An 18,486-nucleotide genomic window follows, 5' to 3' on the forward strand; every position below is an offset into this window, starting at 1 on the left:
GAGGAGACCCCAGTGTGATTCCCTCCAAGCAGTCCTGCTCTCCTGTGGAGGGCTAAGGAAAGGTGATTCCCTCCTTCGTCCAGTCCTGCTCTCCTGTGGAGGGCTAAGGAAGGGTGATTTCCTCCTTAGTCCAGTCCTGCTCTCCTGTGGAGGGCTAAGGAAGGGTGATTCCCTCCTTAGTCCAGTCCTGCTCTCCTGTGGAGGGCTAAGGAAGGATCCTGTGAAAGGTTCAGCCTGGAAGAGGGATATGGTAATTAATAATGAGTTTTCCTGAATTTTGATGGCTGTTGGCAAAAGTGTTATTAGCTCCTAAAACACCAATAACCGTGCCTGATTATACAGACCTCATTTACAAAGCCAAGTAAGTTTGATTCTTCATTGTGAGTTGCTGTTTGAATTGAGTTGAGGGAAGCTTTTAATCCTAAAAACTTCCTGGCCCAAGATTTTGTTCACATTCCTTCTCAAGATCTGCTATCCTAGTCATCAGTCTCAATTTCAAATACTTAAATATTATGTTCAATCTCAAAAGAAATTTTAAAAAGTTAAAATAAAACTCTTCTGGCTGGGTACAGTGGCTCATCTATAATCCCAGCACATTGGGAGGCTGAGAAGGGAGGATCTCTGGAGATCAGGAACTGGCAACCAGCCTGGGCAGCACAGCAAGACCCCAGCTCTATAAGAATAAAAAAATGAGCTGGGCATCATGGCACATGGCTATAGTCCTCACCACTCAGGAGCCAGGAGGATTGCTTGAGCCCAGGAGTTTTAGGTTACAATGAGCTTTGTTCAAACCTTATACGCCAGCCTCAATCAATCAATCAAAGTGTCCCAGATCCAAAGATGATTCTAGAATAAGGCTTCCAGAGGCCTTTTTTGAGCAGTTATAGCATTTGGGGCATAAGTGTTGAGCCCCAATGTGTAAATGTAAATACTAAATGAGTAAGTTAGAGTAGGTTTGCTTGGGGCTCAGAAACTTCATTAATACCAGGATTTTGGGGTTTTCATTTTCCTCAAAACTGTACACATTGTATACATGTATTTTTAAAAGAGGAACTTGACTGTTTTTATTTGGAAATGTGCATTGCCTAGAGATATTTAACTCTTCCTGCTATAAATATGAGTGCCATAGTAATGACCGAGAAGTATGTAATTCATTCTTTACCTGAGCACCGAGGTCTTTATTTCCTCTAACAGAGCACTTTAATTGCTCTTTAATAGACACTGTCCTGTGATAACAGGAGCAACCTATAGAATGGGAAAGATTTTAATTTGCTTCTGGTCAAAATGGGTTGTCTGTGTATTGTGTCAGGGCAGGGGACAAGCTAAGCTCTGACCTTGCAGCTGAGCTGAACTGTTCATGGATGTCCTGGGTGAGGAGGAATGAGAGCAGTTATAGCCCGAGGCTGTTTGTGATACCAAGTACAGTAAATGAAAAAAAAAAAAAAAAAGCCCTGGGGACAAGAGAAAGGGTACAGGCGCCTGGTAGGGGCTGGGTAGAGACTCCGGGGTTCTGGTCCTTGTGGGGTCACAGAATACAGTGTCCTGCATCCCTTGGCCTCTTCCCACAGTGTGTACGCATCTGCACCCTGCTGCTGGGATTCCTCTGTGCTTTTCCTACTCAGAGGCATCGCCTGGGCCCTAACCCACGGGCCCTAACCCACGGCTTTCCCTCAGCTGGGGGTTTGCACTCACCAGTGCTGAGCCTGCAAGTTCTAGAACAATGTGGATATTCGCATTTGTGGCTGGAGCCTCTTTAAGAAATTATCTGACTCATTTGGGTCAAATAATAGTTTCCAAGGAGATTTAGAAGACAGGAAGTGTGATATTAACCTAACCTAGATACCAAATATTTTTCTTCCTCTGAAATTTCTTGACAGCTATTGCATAACCTCTTTAAGTGGTATTTGAAACTCTACATGCCTTACTCCGGGAGGCATTGTTGTCTGTAAAGCCAAATGAGTTGTTTAAAAATAGTTGTTGGGACAGGCTCTGCTTCCATCAGAAAAACCGGAAGGGGGTATGCGTTTTTGCACCAGTATGTAACCATATGGGAAGGGATGTGCTGTTTCTCTAAACCCACGATTATTTTTACTTACTTTGGGGGATTAGGCAAGCTTTTCTGCCATAGATGCAAGACTTCAAGAATGTCCCAGTTTGTTTATGTAGGCCTGGGACGCGTCAGCATTCTTGCATTAATATCAACCTCCAGCCAGGCTAGCTGGGAGGGGGCAGGAAGAGAGATCTGGGAAGGTTTCCTGTCACATTTAGTAGCACGTTTAACTCTTGGTTGTTGAAGAGCATCCTTGTTTTGGCTGTCTGTACTCTTCAGTGAAGAAGAAAAGGGGTCTGGAGAAAAAGGGAAACCAGGTTTTACTGTCCAGTTAGAAACAGAATAATTAATTTGCCCCACCTATGGGAGATGTGAGGTGGACTGTATGTGGCATATCACAACTCTAATGATAGTCAACCTCGAGAAACATGGATCATTGAAATTCATCGAGAGAATTCTCCAAGTTATCAAATCTTTATCAGAGTTACTAATTACTAGTGAAGTGAGCTGTTTGGCCTTTAAGTTCTAAATTTTAATACGCTTTCTAGGGGAGGTAGTTGAGGGATAAAGAAAACTGTCTTTGGCTAACAGCAAGGAAAGAGTTTGGTTACATATAAAATGGAGTCAGTCCCTGAATGGTAAGGGAGCAAGTTGGACAGAAAGAAAATATTGTATAAAATACCTTTCTCCATCAGGTTTAGCGTCAACCTGTCATTTTGTTGTGTTTTGTTAAATGGCTAGAGGTATATGAAAAAAACCACTAGTATGTAACCAGGAGTATCTCATGCCTTAAAAGGAAGTTATGTGGAAACATGTTCTAAGCACGAGATTTGATGTACCCTCTCCTCTTTCCCCTGCTTTGTATGGCCACAAGTCAGAGAAATTTGGATTGGCCAAACAGAAGATAAATGGGTGTCCTTTCTGTAGGAATGGAAGCTAGCAAAAGGCAAAGTTGGGTTAAGTTTCCTTATCTTTCTGATTATAAATGTAGATAATCAGGTAGAAAGGGTTTGGAGCAGGGGTTCTCAAACTTTTTAAACAAGGGGCCAGTACACTGTCCCTCAGACCGTTGGAGGGCCACACTATGGTTTAAAAAAAAAACAAAAAACTATGAACAAATTCCTATGCACACTGCATATAGTATCTTATTTTGAAGTAAAAAAAACAAAACAGGAACAAATATAATCACTCCGCCGCATGTGGCCCGCGGGCCGTAGTTTGAGGACCCCTGGTTTGGAGGAAGGGGCAGAGAATTTGTTAAAAGGATTGTGATGAGTGTACAGGACCACTTGGCCAACCTGGTTCTTGTTAAGAAGAAATGGTTTCATCAGCATAATTGAATCTTTGACATAGGAAGTGGTGGTTTTGGTAAATTATTCTCCAGGTAAGGGTGACGGGGCCTCCAGGTTGAATCCCAGGTTTCTGAATTGGCTGGTGGTGTGGGTGACGGTGCTGTTCACCAAGGGATACGGGGAGGTGTGGTTTGGGAGCAGCATGAGAGTTTTGGACGTACAGTAGAACCTCCATAGTTGACCAGCTCCCTGTACTGACCACCTCCTTAAATTGACCTAATTTTCTTTTTTTTTTTTTTTGCAGTGTTTGACCGGGGCTGGGTTTGAACCCACCACCTCCGGCATATGGGGCCAGTGCCCTACTCCGTTGAGCCACAGGCGCCGCCCCAAATTGACCTAATTTTCATATAGCAGACATGCAGACAGTAGGCCTAGTTCCTTATGGCGACCACCTCCAGATGTTGACCAGTTTGTTAAAGTCCCTTGTGTGGTCGGCTTACAGAGGCTCTACTGTATTTAGTTAGAAGAGCAATTTGAACTATCTCATAAGCAGTTGAGTGGATGGGTCTGTAACTCAAGATCTGGACTGGAGGTAGATGTTTGTGACATCATCAGTTAGATGGTGAGGGGAACACAGGAATAACTGTGATTTTTCCAGGAGACCATACACACATAGTGAAAAGAAGGGAGACTGAATGATTGGCTGGAGGAAGGCCTGAGAGGCGAGAGAACAGAGGACATCTTGTCCAGCACGGAAAGCTCCTTCCTGCAAAGGAGCAGTGTTAGGGCTCTATGGTCCCTGGAGCATCAGAGTCAAACCCAGAGGCCGGAAGGGGAATTAGTAGAAAGCAGAAATGTATTTGGACTCCCATTGGGGGGGGGGGCACCGAGAGCTACAAAAAAATCCACAACTGGAGAGGAAGTAGGGGAGTTTTGCCTTGCAGCAAAGGGGGTACTGGGAAAGGACCCTAATCCCTAGGCCCCCGCCTGGTGTTGGGAGGGTGAAGGCCTGCAGGGGCCTGAGCTCAATAGCTCAACAGTTACCAGCAGGGAACTGGGTGAATGTAAATTCGTCTCTCTTTCTTCTTTTCTTTCCTTCCCACCCTAGCTCCCTCCCTTCTTCCCCTCTATCCCTCCTTTGTATTCTTAAACAGTCAGGCCTGCTTTCCTTATAGTATTTGTTTTTAATTATATTATTATGAAATAGTTTTATCTTATTTTTTCTGTGCCAGTTCTTGGCACAGAAAACATATTTTGGCTCATTTATTCATTTTTTTTGTCGCAGTAGTTCTGGTAGAGATGCTCTTTGTACTTATGAGGAAACTGAGGCACAGAGAGATTTTAGTGAGTTCCCGGAGGCCGTGCAGCTCCTGAGCGGTGCAGCTGTGTTACCTGCAGTCTGAGGCAGTCAGGCTTAAATCTGGGTATCTAACCCCTGGCCTCTACAACTATCTCATCATAATAGTAATAATTATTGTTCTTATGTAACATATACCTATATTTTAAAATTAGGAAGTTCAGAAGAATCTGATTACTTGCTCATGCCTGTCATAATTTAGAACTTTTATTGCTCGGGTATAGTCAGCCTTTTCATTTCAAAGCTTTCGAGGTTTTGTCCACTCAAATTGAACCAGTGGATTGTGATAAAATCACCAAAGAAAAATATCATCAAAAAGTTTTTTGTAACTGCTTTCATTTTTGGTCATAAATTTATTTTTTTGTTTGCTTGTTTTTTCTGTTAGGATGTCTGCTAGCATCCTTATTATAAAGATTTATAGAAGATTATAAAAGATTTGTGGTTCCCTTCAAGGATTTCAGTGTAATTTCTGAGTATGAGGTTTGGGTTGTTGAAACATTTTTCTTCTTAAAACTTAAATCATTCCTCGGAAATATAGTAAGTTTGGAAAGAATTAACTTGTTATATTCCTAAATAGACCAGTCTCTTGGTTGCTAAAATGAACTTCTCCTGAGTGCTCCCCTTGGGGATCAGAAAGAGGTCATGGGTTTCCCACAGTGACCCAGGATACACTGGGTTTATTCCCTGGAGAACGCGGGTTTGTTTTACAGGCTATGCATTCTCCATATGTTATCGGTGATTGTGTTTATGCGTAGTTAATAAAGTCACACGTAATTCTCCAAAACAGATTTGAATGATTTGGTGAGGAGATGAGAGGGTTACAAAGTTTACGTTTGAATCCCACAAAATTTTCAAATTAGAAGGAATGTTGAAAATCTTAAAGTCCAGGCACCTTAGTTTCTAGATGAAGTTATGAGATGTTCCCAGGGCTTATGGTAGCACATCCCCTCTGGAGGACGCAACAGAAGACCAGGGCATAGCTCCTAATAAGTAATGGTGCCATATCCTGAAACCACAGCCAAGTTTGACTTTGTGCACCAATGCCAATCACTTAGGAGAGGCTATCACAATGTTTTTATTGAGATGGATTTTGGAGCTAAGTTTTGGCCTAGCAGGAAAGAATGCCGCATTCTCTGAGCAGCATCTCTCGTGGGTACCTGGGGAAGGGGCCCATGTTGGGTCCAACATGGGCCCCTTCCCGGGCTATAGGATAAACGGGCTATAGGATAGCCGGATATCCCGGGCTATAGGATAAACGTTAGCCCGGAGAACAGTGGGGAGAAGACAGCTCCCCGTAGACAGTCCCAACAGGAGCCAGGACACAGAGGCAAACTAGGGGTTGACACATTGAGGGGCCACTAAACATGGTTGTGCGCTGCCAAGACAGGAAGGGTGAGCCAGGGAGGAGTGGGAGAGAGGGGCCTGAGAGTTGTTCAGGGGCCAGGCGAAGGAAGGCCCCAGACCGCCAGGAATCGTGGGCTTTAGCCCTTTAGCCCTCTTCTTGGGGAAGAGGGAACTATTGATGACATTTAGTAGAGAAGTGTCTACCCTGAACCTTGAAAGAGGTTTGAGACTAGAAACGCACTGATTTGAAAATATGTTCCTGCATTCTAGCTATAAGCCGATAGTGGAATACATCGATGCCCAATTTGAGGCTTACCTGCAGGAGGAATTGAAGATTAAGCGTTCTCTCTTCAACTACCATGACACGAGGGTCCATGCCTGCCTCTATTTCATTGCCCCAACTGGGCATTCCCTGAAGTCCCTGGACCTGGTCACCATGAAGAAGCTGGACAGTAAGGTACCCGCTGCTGCTCTGCCCCCTCACCCTCCTTTCAGATCCCCCCTACACCCCAGGGCCCGATTTCTTCTCTACTTTCAGTGTTACTGTTTTTTTCTACATGACAGAACCACGGGGTTTGGCAGTGTGATAAAAAAAACTTCAGACTTTTTGTCTGTTAGGTCAAAACAAAACTAGCAAATAAATGAAGCATAGCTTGCTACAAAGTATTCTTAGTTCTCAAATAGGAGCTTGGAACACAAATTCAAGTTTTATTAATTTTTTTAGAAAACTTTCTCTAAATCTCTCTAAAAAGTTTTTTTTACTCTTTTTTTTTTGTAGAGACAGAGTCTCACTTTATGGCCCTCGGTAGAGTGCCATGGCCTCACACAGCTCACAGCAATCTCCAACTTCTGGGCTTAAGCAATTCTCCTGCCTTAGCCTCCCGAGTAGCTGGGACTACAGGCACCTGCCACAACGCCCGGCTATTTTTTTGGTTGCAGTTCAGCTGGGGCCGGATTTGAACCTGCCACCCTCAGTATATGGGGCCGGCGCCTTACCGACTGAGCCACAGGCACTGCCCCTTTCTAAAAAGTTTTTAAACATTTGGCTTTAATTCAAAGTTTAGAATGGAATAAAAGTCTTAATATTTTGTCTGTGTGGTAAGGAGGGTCCGGTTTCTTAGATTTTATAACCGGACTGCACACGTGTGTTCAGAAGTCTGTTTTCAGTTTGATCTCTGAGCTCGCCGTGTTCATAATCTTTTCTTTCTTTCTTTTTTTTTTTTTATGTTAGTTATCTCTATCTTTATTCAATCCTTTTTCTGCTTTTTCTTTTTTTTTTTGGCCGGGGCTGGGTTTGAACCCGCCACCTCTGGCATATGGGGCTGGCGCCTTACCCCTTTGAGCCACAGGCGCCGCCCTCATAATCTTTTCTTTTTCACAACACATAAAGGAAGGGACTGATAAGCTTGATAAGCTTGTTTTACTTTACAATTAATTTGATTTCCCATTTTGAAATAAATAGAAGACAATACATTCTAACATAGAGACGGAGTAAATGATAGTAACAATCAGAAAACTGAGCCACGGGTCGTACTTTCTCTTAGATGATAAAGCCCTTTAGAGTGCTTTGTTGGGTATCTTTTTTTTTTTTTTTTTTTAATCCAAACATTATTTAAAAAAATGCTTTCTCCCCAGAGGAACGAAATAGTGAGAGAATGCTCCTGAGATCAGTCTGTCCCCAAGGCCTGTGTCTGAACCGGCCCACAAAGGGCTGGAGAGGCTGATGCCAGGTCATGCTCCCTGCGCTGCCTCATGCACAGACCCCACACTTTACAGAAAAATATCCTAATGGCCCGGAAGGATTACTGTAGCAGTAGTGCTCTTGGGAGAATGAATAGACACCCTTCTTCATCCTGTTTAATTCCATAGCACACCAGCCCCTGGGACCTGGCTGGTGAGCTATGACTGTGGAGGGAAGTGAGGGCAGCTCCTGGGGCTGTGGTATCCTTGAAAGCTGGGGCAGGTCCCCCATTCTCAGGAGTGCCCTGCTCTCCACACATTCCGAAGGAAATGAGTGAAGTGGCTCCCTAACTAAGGCTCAAGTATGCAGACCCAGGCAGGATAAATATAAACAAACAAAAATATACACAAACTACAAGGCAGGCTAAACTCTCAGACAACAGGCACTGCTGTAGAATTGCAGAGCTAGGTAGCATCTGAACATGGATGGTGTGGTTAAAGTTTTATTCGTACAAGTAAAGAGAAGGGTTAAGCAAATATATGATCATTTCAGAGGAGACTTTTAAGCTCCTGCCAATGAAGAAAAGGAGATTTTAAAACTAAATGGCTTGGTTTCTCTATCTACGCCAATCAATTTGACCCAGAAAATACGAACCTCAACCATTTTGTGTATGTTGACATTAATGGACCACTGAATATGTATAAAAGATAGCGAGGGAAATAAGAAAGAAGTTTCTTGTTCCTCAGGCCCTGATCCAAGCATTTCCTCCACCGTCAAAGAGGTTTTCCTTAGTCTGCAGTTCGCTGGAGGAAGCCCGGGCATGATGGGCTTGGGAGTGGGGTAAGGAAGAGGTTGAAAAATAGGTCTGTCTTTCAGTGTGCCGTCTCATTCCGGTTTATCAGGGGTTTCTGACTTGGCCTTTTGAATAAAAGGAGAAACAGAGGAATGCAGGTGTGACCTAGAAAGCCTCCCCGAAGACTGTCCCCTGAGCAGAATGGCTTTCTCTCCGAGTCCCGGGAGTCCATTCCCTCCCCTGAGCTGGGGGTCGAGCGTAGTCATAGGGATCAGTATCAGTAATGTCTTATTGGAACGTCTGTTCCTACTAGGGAGTGGAAGAAAGTTTATCTTAAAATGTGGATTTAAAAATGTGTCCTGTGGACAGGGCTGGGGACATTCAAGAAAAGAATGTTCCACCCTGGGTTTGGAGCTTCCCTTCCTTGCCTGTCTTTCTGGACTTTCTGCTGCTAATGTCAAATCGTGACTCCTCCCTGGTTCTTTGTAACTGACGCTCTGAAAGTGAGCCCGACCTTTGGGGCTCAGCCTCATCCTGGCACCAAGGTGTAATTTGATCAAGAAGCCAATTTTCACACCAATTAGTTGGTGTGATTTTGAAAAATTTAAAAGTAGGTAAACCCATTTTTGTTTGGGTTAATGCTGAGGCTCGCAACAATTTTCAGGTCCTTGGAAGAATGAAAGGCTCTTGCTCTGCGTAGGGCTGCGTATTCCGCCACTGTCACTGATAAAAACACCCTATTGCCCTTCCAGGGTGTGTAGGAATCAGGAGCCTACAGTGGTGGCCAGGGCCTAAAAGGAATGGTTGGTTATTGGAAGAAGAGGGTCCTTTGTTGTCACTATTTGTCATAGAATAAGAACACTTCCTTTTACTCTGTGAAAAACAACGAGGTAGCACAGGAGAGGAGATTCCAAGTGTGTGTGCTTTCAGTACAGGATGGGAGGGAGTGAAAGTGTTTGAAGATGGAACTAAAAGATTATTCCAGTCTTCTTCACTTTGCATCTAGGTGGAAAGCCTGATTTTTCCCTGTCATGTCTGTTTTCTTCCAGTGAAGTTTTCCAATTTTTATTGGTTTGCTGTGTTTTATTTACTTATGTAATTACTTTTTCTTGCGTCGGAATTGTGTAAACATGGACATGTCTGTTTTGCAGGTGAACATCATTCCGATAATTGCAAAAGCGGACACCATTGCCAAGAATGAACTGCACAAATTTAAGAGTAAGATCATGAGTGAACTGGTCAGCAACGGGGTCCAGATCTATCAGTTCCCCACTGATGAAGAAACCGTGGCAGAGATTAACGCAACAATGAGTGTAAGTCTTCACGCAGTGGGAACTAGCGGCTTTCCTGAAAGCATTTCTTAGGGGCAGCACTGAGGAATGGCTGGAACGCTGGCCAGGACCCCGCTCTGCCCAGACTGCAGGTCTTTAAACCAGCCTGCCCCTCGGCTTCTCCATCTGTTAAATGGGAGCATTAGACAAGATCATCTCAGATTTCCTTCCCTCTCTAACAGTGGGGACTTCTATGGCAAATCTTGTGAGAAGGAAATAACAGCCCCCCACAGTTCGATACAAAGCAGCCCAAGGGGAATAGATCTCTGCTTGTTTCTGCCAGAAATAGTCTGCCTCTCTCAGTTTTGCTTGGGTGATTGGCTCCTGCTCTTCCCTCCTATTTCCCTCCCCTGAATCATTAGGTAAACTGGTCATTAGGGTACATTTCCATGTCATAGAGAGGAACTGTCAGGAGCTAAACAGTAAAGCTGCAGTGTTCCCTGTGTTGGCCATGCCCCTCCTGGTGAGCCCCTCCTGGTTAACGTCTCTCCTGGTGAGCCCCCCTCCTGGTGAGCCCCTCCTGGTAAGCTCCTCCTGGTTAACCCCTCCTGGTGAGCCCCTCCTGCTTAACCTCTCTCCTGGTGAGCCCCTCCTGGTGAGCCCCCCTCCTGGTGAGCCCCCTCCTGGTGAGCCCCTCCTGGTTAACCTCTCTCCTGGTGAGCCCCCTCCTGGTTAACCTCTCCTGGTGAGCCCCCCTCCTGGTGAGCCCCTCCTGGTGAACCCCTCCGCCCATGAGTCTGCACTGCTTTGTTGTGTCTCCCCAGCACGGTGCAGCTTTGAGCCGTAGTGATGTCACAGAGCTTTTCCCTGTGGGAACACAACTTTCATAAAGCAGCATATTTTGCACATATGAGGTGCCCAGTGATGGTTGTTAGAATTCAAGGTAGTTAAAAGTCTGGAATGCTTGGAAAAAGCTGGAGTACAGACTCTTCCTGGGACGTGGGTAGGAAAGGAGTGAGAGGGCGCTGGCCACGGGGAGACTGGCTATACTGGTGCGGGGAGCACTGGTTCACTCCTGTAACCCTAGCACTTTGGGAGGCCAAGGTGGGAAGATCACTTGAGGTCAGGAGTTCAAGACCAGTGTGAATAAACATAGCAAAACCCTGTCTCTACAAAAAAAAAGAAGAAAGAAAATAGAAAAATTAGCCGCGGGCAGGCGGCACCTGTGGCCATATAGGGTGCCAGCCCCATATACTGAGGGTGGCAGGTTCTAACCTGGCCCCGGCCAAACTGCAACAAAAAATAGCCGGACACTGTGGCGGGCGCCTGTAGTCCCAGGTACTCAGGAGGCTCAGGCAAGAGAATCGCCTAAGCCCAGGAGTTTGAGGTTTCTGTGAGCTGTGACATACAGCACTCTACCAAGGGCGATAAAGTGAGACTCTGCTCTTAAAAAAAAAAAAAAAAAAGAGAAAAATTAGCCAGGTGTGGTGGTTGGGTACCATAGTCCCAGGTACTTGGGAGGGTGAGGAAGGAAGATTGCTTAATCCCAAGCATTCGAGATTGCTGTGAGCTATGATAACACCACTGCATTCCAGCCTGGCAATAGAATGAGACCTGTCCTCCAAAATAAAAATTAAATAAAAATTAATGAACTAATGAGTGAAAGAGCATTGAAGGGTCTTGGTCCCATTATTAAGTGACTGTTTCAGCCCACTTAGAAGGACACTAGAGAGAAAATTCTTTTTTTTTTTTTTTTTTATTGTTGGGGTTTCATTGAGGGTACAATAAGCCAGGTTACACTGATTGCATTTGTTAGGTAAAGTCCCTCTTGCAATCATGTCTTGCCCCCAGAAGGTGTGGCACGCACCAAGGTAGAGAGAGAATTCTTAAACTGGATTGAGCTGGACGATATGTCAGGTCTCCTCACCTCTAACAGTCTCTGGGTGCAGGGATTTGGAGCTACATCGTGATAGTGACACCTGACACTTTTGACATATGTGGAGCATTTGCTACCCACCGGGGGCTGTTCAAGCCTTCCCTTTGACCCTTACAGCAAGCCACCATTATTATTCCTCCCTCGTATGTGAGGAAACTGCCCACAGGCCCCAAACTTGCGTGGTTCTCAGCCCTGGTTGCAGGGCGTGGCCCGGGAATCAGCTTTCTACGAACTGCCCCTGGAGCAGAGCAGCGTCTGGTCACCCCTCCTTATCCATAGGTGAAAAATATTCCAGGGGGGAAAAAACCAATTAAAAAAATCACAATAAAAATAATACAATTTTTTATAAACACAGGATAACAGCTATTTACATAGCACTTACATTATGTTAGATCTTATAAGTAACCTAGAGGTAATGTGCAAGGGTGATACATGAATACTACACCTTTACTATCAGGGGTTGGGTACCTGCAGGTCTGGTTCCCGTGGACAGCACAGGCTGGATAGCACTGCTATTCTGTTGCAGAACTGCAGTGGGGGGTGTCAAGGCAGGATTCAGAAAGTAATGTCATCTAATTTCTCCCATCCTTCCAAATAATTTTTTATGGTCATGAAATAAATTTCCATTAAACTTTTTGGAGGGAGGGTAGCATCCATGGCTCAGTGGGTAGGGCACCGGCCACACACACCGAGGCTGGAGGGTTCAAGCCTGGGCCGGGCCAGCTAAACAACAACTGCAACAAAAAAATAGCTGGGCCTTGTGGCAGGCGCCTGTAGTCCCAGCTACTTGGGAGGCTGAGGCAAGAGAATTGCTTAAGCCCAAGAGTTTGAGGTTGCTGTGAGCTGCGACAGCACAGCACTCTACTCAGGGTGACAGCTTGAGTCTCAAAAGAAAAAAACTTCTAGAAGGGAAAATACCTGTGGACCTTTGTTCTTTGTCTCTTTATCAGACTCACAGAACGGAAGACCTTTGGCATTCCAGATTAATTCTGCCCTTCCTTAAGACATTTTCTTGTAGGCTCTTCACTGCAAACATTTCTTGCCTATGAAATTCCTTGTGACGTGTGGAAATCAGAGAAAACGGATGCCACCGGTGGTTGCTCTAGTTACATTTGGATGGAGACGTTTCCTTGGTCATAACTCCAAAGTTCCTGTTGTTCCTAACTTGAGGGAACACATTTCAGTTACTGACTTAGAGTTCAGGAAAGAGAACAGGCTTTCTTTCCTTCCTACCAGAGAATTTAAATACCTGGAGCATCAGACAATACACAAAATGCCCTTGAGCAAGCTGAGCTGAGCGCTAGGCCAGGCTCTCTCCGGGAGAGGATTTGGCTGGAAAAACACTCCCCTCTTTCTCAACTATCTGCAGAGAAGGAACACTGGATCAAGGGACCCTAAGTGATAATTATTGGAGCAGCTATTTCAAATCTTCCTATTCTTATATGCTCATGGAAAAAAGATAGTTCTTCCAGCCCAGAATGTAGCCATAATTACCAAATAAACAAATGCAAGGGAGTCAGTTGTCTTGGACATCTTTGATTGCGATAAATCTGAGTGCAAGGCTTCCGTCCATAATTTGGGCTAATGTGTGTTTCTGACTTAAAATGTGTATAGTGATCAACTGTTAAAAGCAATGCTGTTCAATGGAAACATAATGTGAGCCATACAAGCATTTTAAAATTTTCTAGTAGCCACATTAAAAAAAAAAAGTGAAGAGGGGCGGCTCCTATGGTTCGGTGGGTAGGGCACTAGCCCCATATACTGAGGGTGGCAGGTTCGAACCCAGCCCTGGCCAAACTGCAACAAAAAAATAGCCGGGTGTTGTGGTGGGCACCTATAGTCCCAGCTACTTGGGAGGCTGAGGCAAGAGAATCGCATAAGCCCAGGAGTTGGAGGTTGCTGTGAGCTGTGACGCCACGGTACTCTACCAGGGGCGATAAAGAGAAAGTCTGTCTCTAAAAAAAAAGGAAAAAGAAATATGAAATTAATTTTAAGGACTTAACCCAATATGTTCCAAAATGTTATCATTTCAACATGTTATAAATATAAACATTATTAATGAGATATTTTAATAGTAAGTCTTTGAAAATCAATATATATTTTATAATGACAGCATATCTCATTTCAGACTTTAAATTTTCATCAGATTTGTATTTACATTTTATAAAATTTACATCTAAAAAAGTAGATTCTCCTACTTGTTTCTCCTGTCATATCTGCAAGTTTTTCTTTTTTTTTTTTTTTTTTGTAGAGACAGAATCTCACTTTATCGTCCTCAGTAGAGTGTCATGGTGTCGCACAGCTCACAGCAACCTCCAGTTCCTGGGCTTAGGCGATTCTCTTGCCTCAGCCTCCCAGGTAGCTGGGACCACAGGCGCCCGCCACAACACCCGGGTATTTTTTTTTGTTGTTGTTGTTGCATTTCAGCCGGGGCCGGTCGGGTTTGAACCTGCCACCCTTGATATATAGGGCCAGTGCCCTACTCACTGAGCCACAGGCACCACCTGACCTTTAAGTTTTTCAATATGAAATAAATATCAAAAAGATGCTTTTTCTTTAATATTTGGTTCTACCTTGACAAAACTGGTCTTCCTTTTTGGAATATTTGGTTTGAGTTTGAAGCAAAGAGAATGTAGTTTTACCAAAACAATACAGTTATGGCTCGGCGCCTGTAGCACAGTGGTTACGGTGCCAGCCACAAACAACAATGACAACTGCAACAACAACAAGAAATAGCTGGATGTTGTGGTGGGCGCCTGCAGTCCCAGCTACTTGGGAGGCTGAGGTAAGAATAGCTTAAGCCCACGAGTTTGAGGTTGCTGTGAGCTGTGACGCCATGGCACTCTACTGAGGGTAACATAATGAGACTCTGTCTCAAAAAAAAAAACCCAGGGCGGCGCCTGTGGCTCAGCGGGTAGGGTGCCGGTCCCATATGCCGGAGGTGGTGGGTTCAAACTCAGCCCCGGCCAAATTAAAAAAAAATAATAAAAAAAAAAAACCCCAAAACAATACAGTTATATTTAATGGAAAACATTTTGCACTGCTTTCATTTTAAATTTAAATGTCAGTTAGTTAAAAGTTAAAAATCCAGTTTCTTGGTCCTGCGCTCCCTATTTCAAGGGCTCGGTAGTCGCACACAGTCGGGGGCTCAGGGACAGCACATCTAAAGCTTCCTCAGGCTGGGCGCAGATCTCCAGGGTTGGGTCGTAGCGGGCAGAGCGCGGGACGCACACCCGCTGACTCCCTCCTCCGCCCTGTCCTGCCACTGCCTGCCTGTCCTCTTGCCACCAGGTAGAGGCCTGCAGAGGGCGGGAGAGTGTGGAGGCTGGGGGAGGACCCGTCTTCGCCAGAGCAATGGCAGGTGACCACTCTGTCCCCTTGTCCCTCGGCAGGTCCATCTCCCGTTTGCGGTGGTTGGCAGCACCGAGGAGGTGAAGATCGGCAACAAGATGGCAAAGGCCCGGCAGTACCCCTGGGGCGTGGTACAGGGTATGTGCATGGGACAGGGACCCTTCCCTCCCTCCTTTCATTTAGGGAGATCCTCAACGGAGTGTGGGCAGTGGGAGGGAGCGGTGGCTTCCACATCTGGTGGACGCGGAGGTGAGGAAGAAAGAAACAGCCATCAAGTGGGTAGACCACAGGGACAGTGTCTGCTGGCCATGAGGCAGCCCTTCAAGGATGTTGGGTTGCTGAGGAAATTCAGTGTCAATTCCTGATAGAAAAGAATTCTTGGCCAGCCACCGTGGCCCACCCTGTAATCCTAGCACTCTGTGAGGCCAAGGTGGAAGAACTGCTTCAGCGCAGGAGTTCAGCCTCAGGAAGAGCGAGACCCCATCGCTTCTAAAAGTGGAAATATTTGCTGGGCGTGGTGGTGTGCACCTGTTGTTCCAACTGCCTGGGAGGCTAAGGACGGAGGATCTCTTGAGCCCAGGAATTTGAGGTTGCTGTGAGCTATGGTGATGCCACTGTACTCTCTCTAGGATAACAGAGCAAGATTGTCTACAAAAAAAATAAGAGTTCCCCGGGAATTTGAACCAGTTTCATCAGCAACATATAAAAAAGTGGCAAATGTTTTCTGTAAATAAGAGGGTGTTTGTTTTTCTATCTCTGGGAAAGTTGTCTTCCAAGAAATGTTATTTCAGGAAATCTGAGCATTTTGAGGGTATATGAACGGTATTTGGCACTGTGGGACATAAGCACAGTCTTCAGTTTGAAGGCATGTTGGGAGTGTCATTTTGAGAAGCTAGGACTCCACGTGTGCTTTTTAGGACACTGGTGCCAGAGATGATGTAAGGTGGCTGCAGGGAAAACCCCTTTCTTCACAGTCTTGTTGATATGATTAAATGAGCTGATACATAAAAAATGACACAATTCTAGACAGCATGGAGGGGGAGAAATAGGTCTGGCTTTAGAGCCAGGTGTCGTCATGTTTGAATCTAGACTCTGCCCCATGTTTGAGAGGTCACCTTGCTTATCAAAGCCAGACTTCTGCACCTATGAAGCTAGATTTGCCTCGTCCACTTCTTATGAAGGGTACAACAGCATTTGTCAAGCTCCTCCCCAGCGCCCTGCACTAAGTAGGCACCAGCTGTCAGCCTTCTCAGCAGCAGCTCCACAGTCAGCACTGTCAGGAGTCTCATCTCCATTCAGAATGTAAGGTCAGTCCAGTAGCCTTCGGGTGGCTTTGAGACCTCAGAGATTTCAGGAGTGACGGTAACAACATCTCGGTAGCATGCCTGCAGCTTTTCAGGAATTTTGTGGCTGACAGCCTCCCCCCTTCCCCCACCTGTCTCTTGCAGTTGAGAATGAAAACCATTGTGATTTCGTGAAACTTCGGGAGATGCTGATCCGCGTGAACATGGAGGACTTGCGAGAGCAGACTCACACCCGCCATTATGAACTGTACCGGCGCTGTAAGCTCGAGGAGATGGGGTTCAAGGACACGGACCCCGACAGCAAGCCCTTCAGGTACGAGGCCCAGCAGTCGGGTGTCTCTGAGAGGGTGGTGAGGTGGGTATGTGGGCATGTCACAGCAATGCTTGTTGAGTGGAGGCTTTTTTCTGTCATGGGACAGATAGTAAATATTGTAGGTTCTGCAGGCCGAGTGTTTCTGTTGCAGTTACTTAATTCTGCCCTTGTCCTTTGAAAGCAGCCATAGACCACAATGTTAAGTGAATGGATGTGGCTGTGTTTAAATAAAACTTGATTTACAAAAACAGGCAGGGTCCCAGATTTGGTCCTCAGGCTGTAATTTGCCAACCCCTAGACTAGATTGTAACTTGGAGCCTATGAGCTGCCAGCAGAAGTTAAGTTTCTTAAGTTTCTGAGAGTCAATTTACTTCCCCAAATGCTAACCATTCAGCACAGCCTATGTCACTTTCAACTCTGAACTTGTGGAATTTGAAGAGTCTGTGATGCTACCTTAGCTACTTAGCTACCTACTACCGCCAGGAAGGCAGATGGCCTAAGTCGGCCTGCCATTGTCCTGCCCAGGGCTCCTCAGGTGCTGGCAGAGCCTGGGGGTGGTGATGACCTCCTGTTGCTGCACACGCTGCCACCACGTTGCCTCTGTGGCTGGCATTAAGTAAGGCATCTCCAGCAAGCCTAGCTGACTGTCCACCAGGAAAGAAGGGCTGGGAAGGGCCAGCAGGGCTTCTGCAAGGCCTGGGAGAGCTGCCGTCCAGCCTGCCTTGGCCTCCCTGTCTTCAGGGGCTTTGGGAGCAGCAGGAGATGTCACTAAGCCCCCCTGACTCTTAGAGGACATGTTTCGTCCACGTCTCTCCTTCCCCATTTGGTTCCATTCCTACCATCCTGAGGTTTCCTTTTTGATAGTGAAAATGGAAATTTTTAATATATATGTATATTATTTTTTATATACAAAGGGTGCCAAAAAATGTGTACACATTTAAGAATGAAAACTATTAAATTTGTAATAATCAAGTCACATTTGACTTGTGCAGTTATTAAGAGGGGCTCAATGTCAGTTGTATTTCTTTTGTTATTGGTTTATATTGAGTTTTACATGTCCTTTTTTAAAATGTATATATGTTTCTGGCACTACACACACACACACACACACATATTTACACCATGGCTTTTACTCTTTTCCCTTTATAAGAAAATCAGAAGTAGAGAAAAGTGGACCTTCTAAAATAAATACCTCCTCTCAGACTTATAAGTGGGGCCGGGTTTTCCATTTAAACTGGAAGCAGTTTCTCCTCTTAGAAGTTTACTGATTCAGACTTATATGTTCCTCCTGATGTGGGAAAGATCTTTTGGATCCAAAAGTTGACTTCGAATCACATGTCTTGGTAAATAGCAATGTGAAATGAATTTGATTTTCCTTTTCTTGGCAACCATTACATTTAAAAGGACTCAGCCTTTCCCGTTGGAGAATTCTGGGCACCCCCAGCAGTTCCTGTGCACTGGGGACCTGCTGGAGGGTGGCAGGGCTGAGGAGCAACAGAAGCCACTGCTAATTTCAGTGCTGTTAAGGTTCCTTATGATCCTAAAGTGGAGGATTCCTGCTGGGTGTGTGTGAACTTCATCCCTCCCTTTGAGCACCCTTGTCCACCATTTGTCTTCTGGGCCCCACTTGTGTTATTAAGCAGAGTGACCTCTAAGGCTACGTCTGATAAATGACAGTCGTCACTGTATGTGCTACACAGTGAGGGGCACAGGGAGGGCAGGGTGTGCAGAGTTCCTGCACCCGGCTCTGGCCGCACCCCTTGTGCCTGCTGACATCCTGCAGCTGCCTGAGTT

General features: G+C 45.4%; 1 protein-coding gene across 6 annotated transcripts in view; it reads left to right on the forward strand.

The window, feature by feature from the left end:
* SEPTIN11 (septin 11) overlaps positions 1-18,486 on the forward strand; it is a 96,542-nt gene that overhangs the window by 57,500 nt on the left and 20,556 nt on the right. For all 6 annotated transcript variants that reach the window (XM_053589366.1, XM_053589442.1, XM_053589398.1 and 3 more), the window contains exons 4-7: positions 6,314-6,500; positions 9,669-9,830; positions 15,117-15,213; positions 16,524-16,692. In XM_053589366.1, the coding sequence (XP_053445341.1) occupies positions 6,314-6,500; positions 9,669-9,830; positions 15,117-15,213; positions 16,524-16,692 (615 nt within the window). The remainder of the gene's footprint in view (positions 1-6,313; positions 6,501-9,668; positions 9,831-15,116; positions 15,214-16,523; positions 16,693-18,486) is intronic.

This window comes from Nycticebus coucang, chromosome 1 (assembly GCF_027406575.1).
Source record: "Nycticebus coucang isolate mNycCou1 chromosome 1, mNycCou1.pri, whole genome shotgun sequence".
NCBI classification, from domain to species: Eukaryota; Metazoa; Chordata; class Mammalia; order Primates; family Lorisidae; genus Nycticebus; species Nycticebus coucang.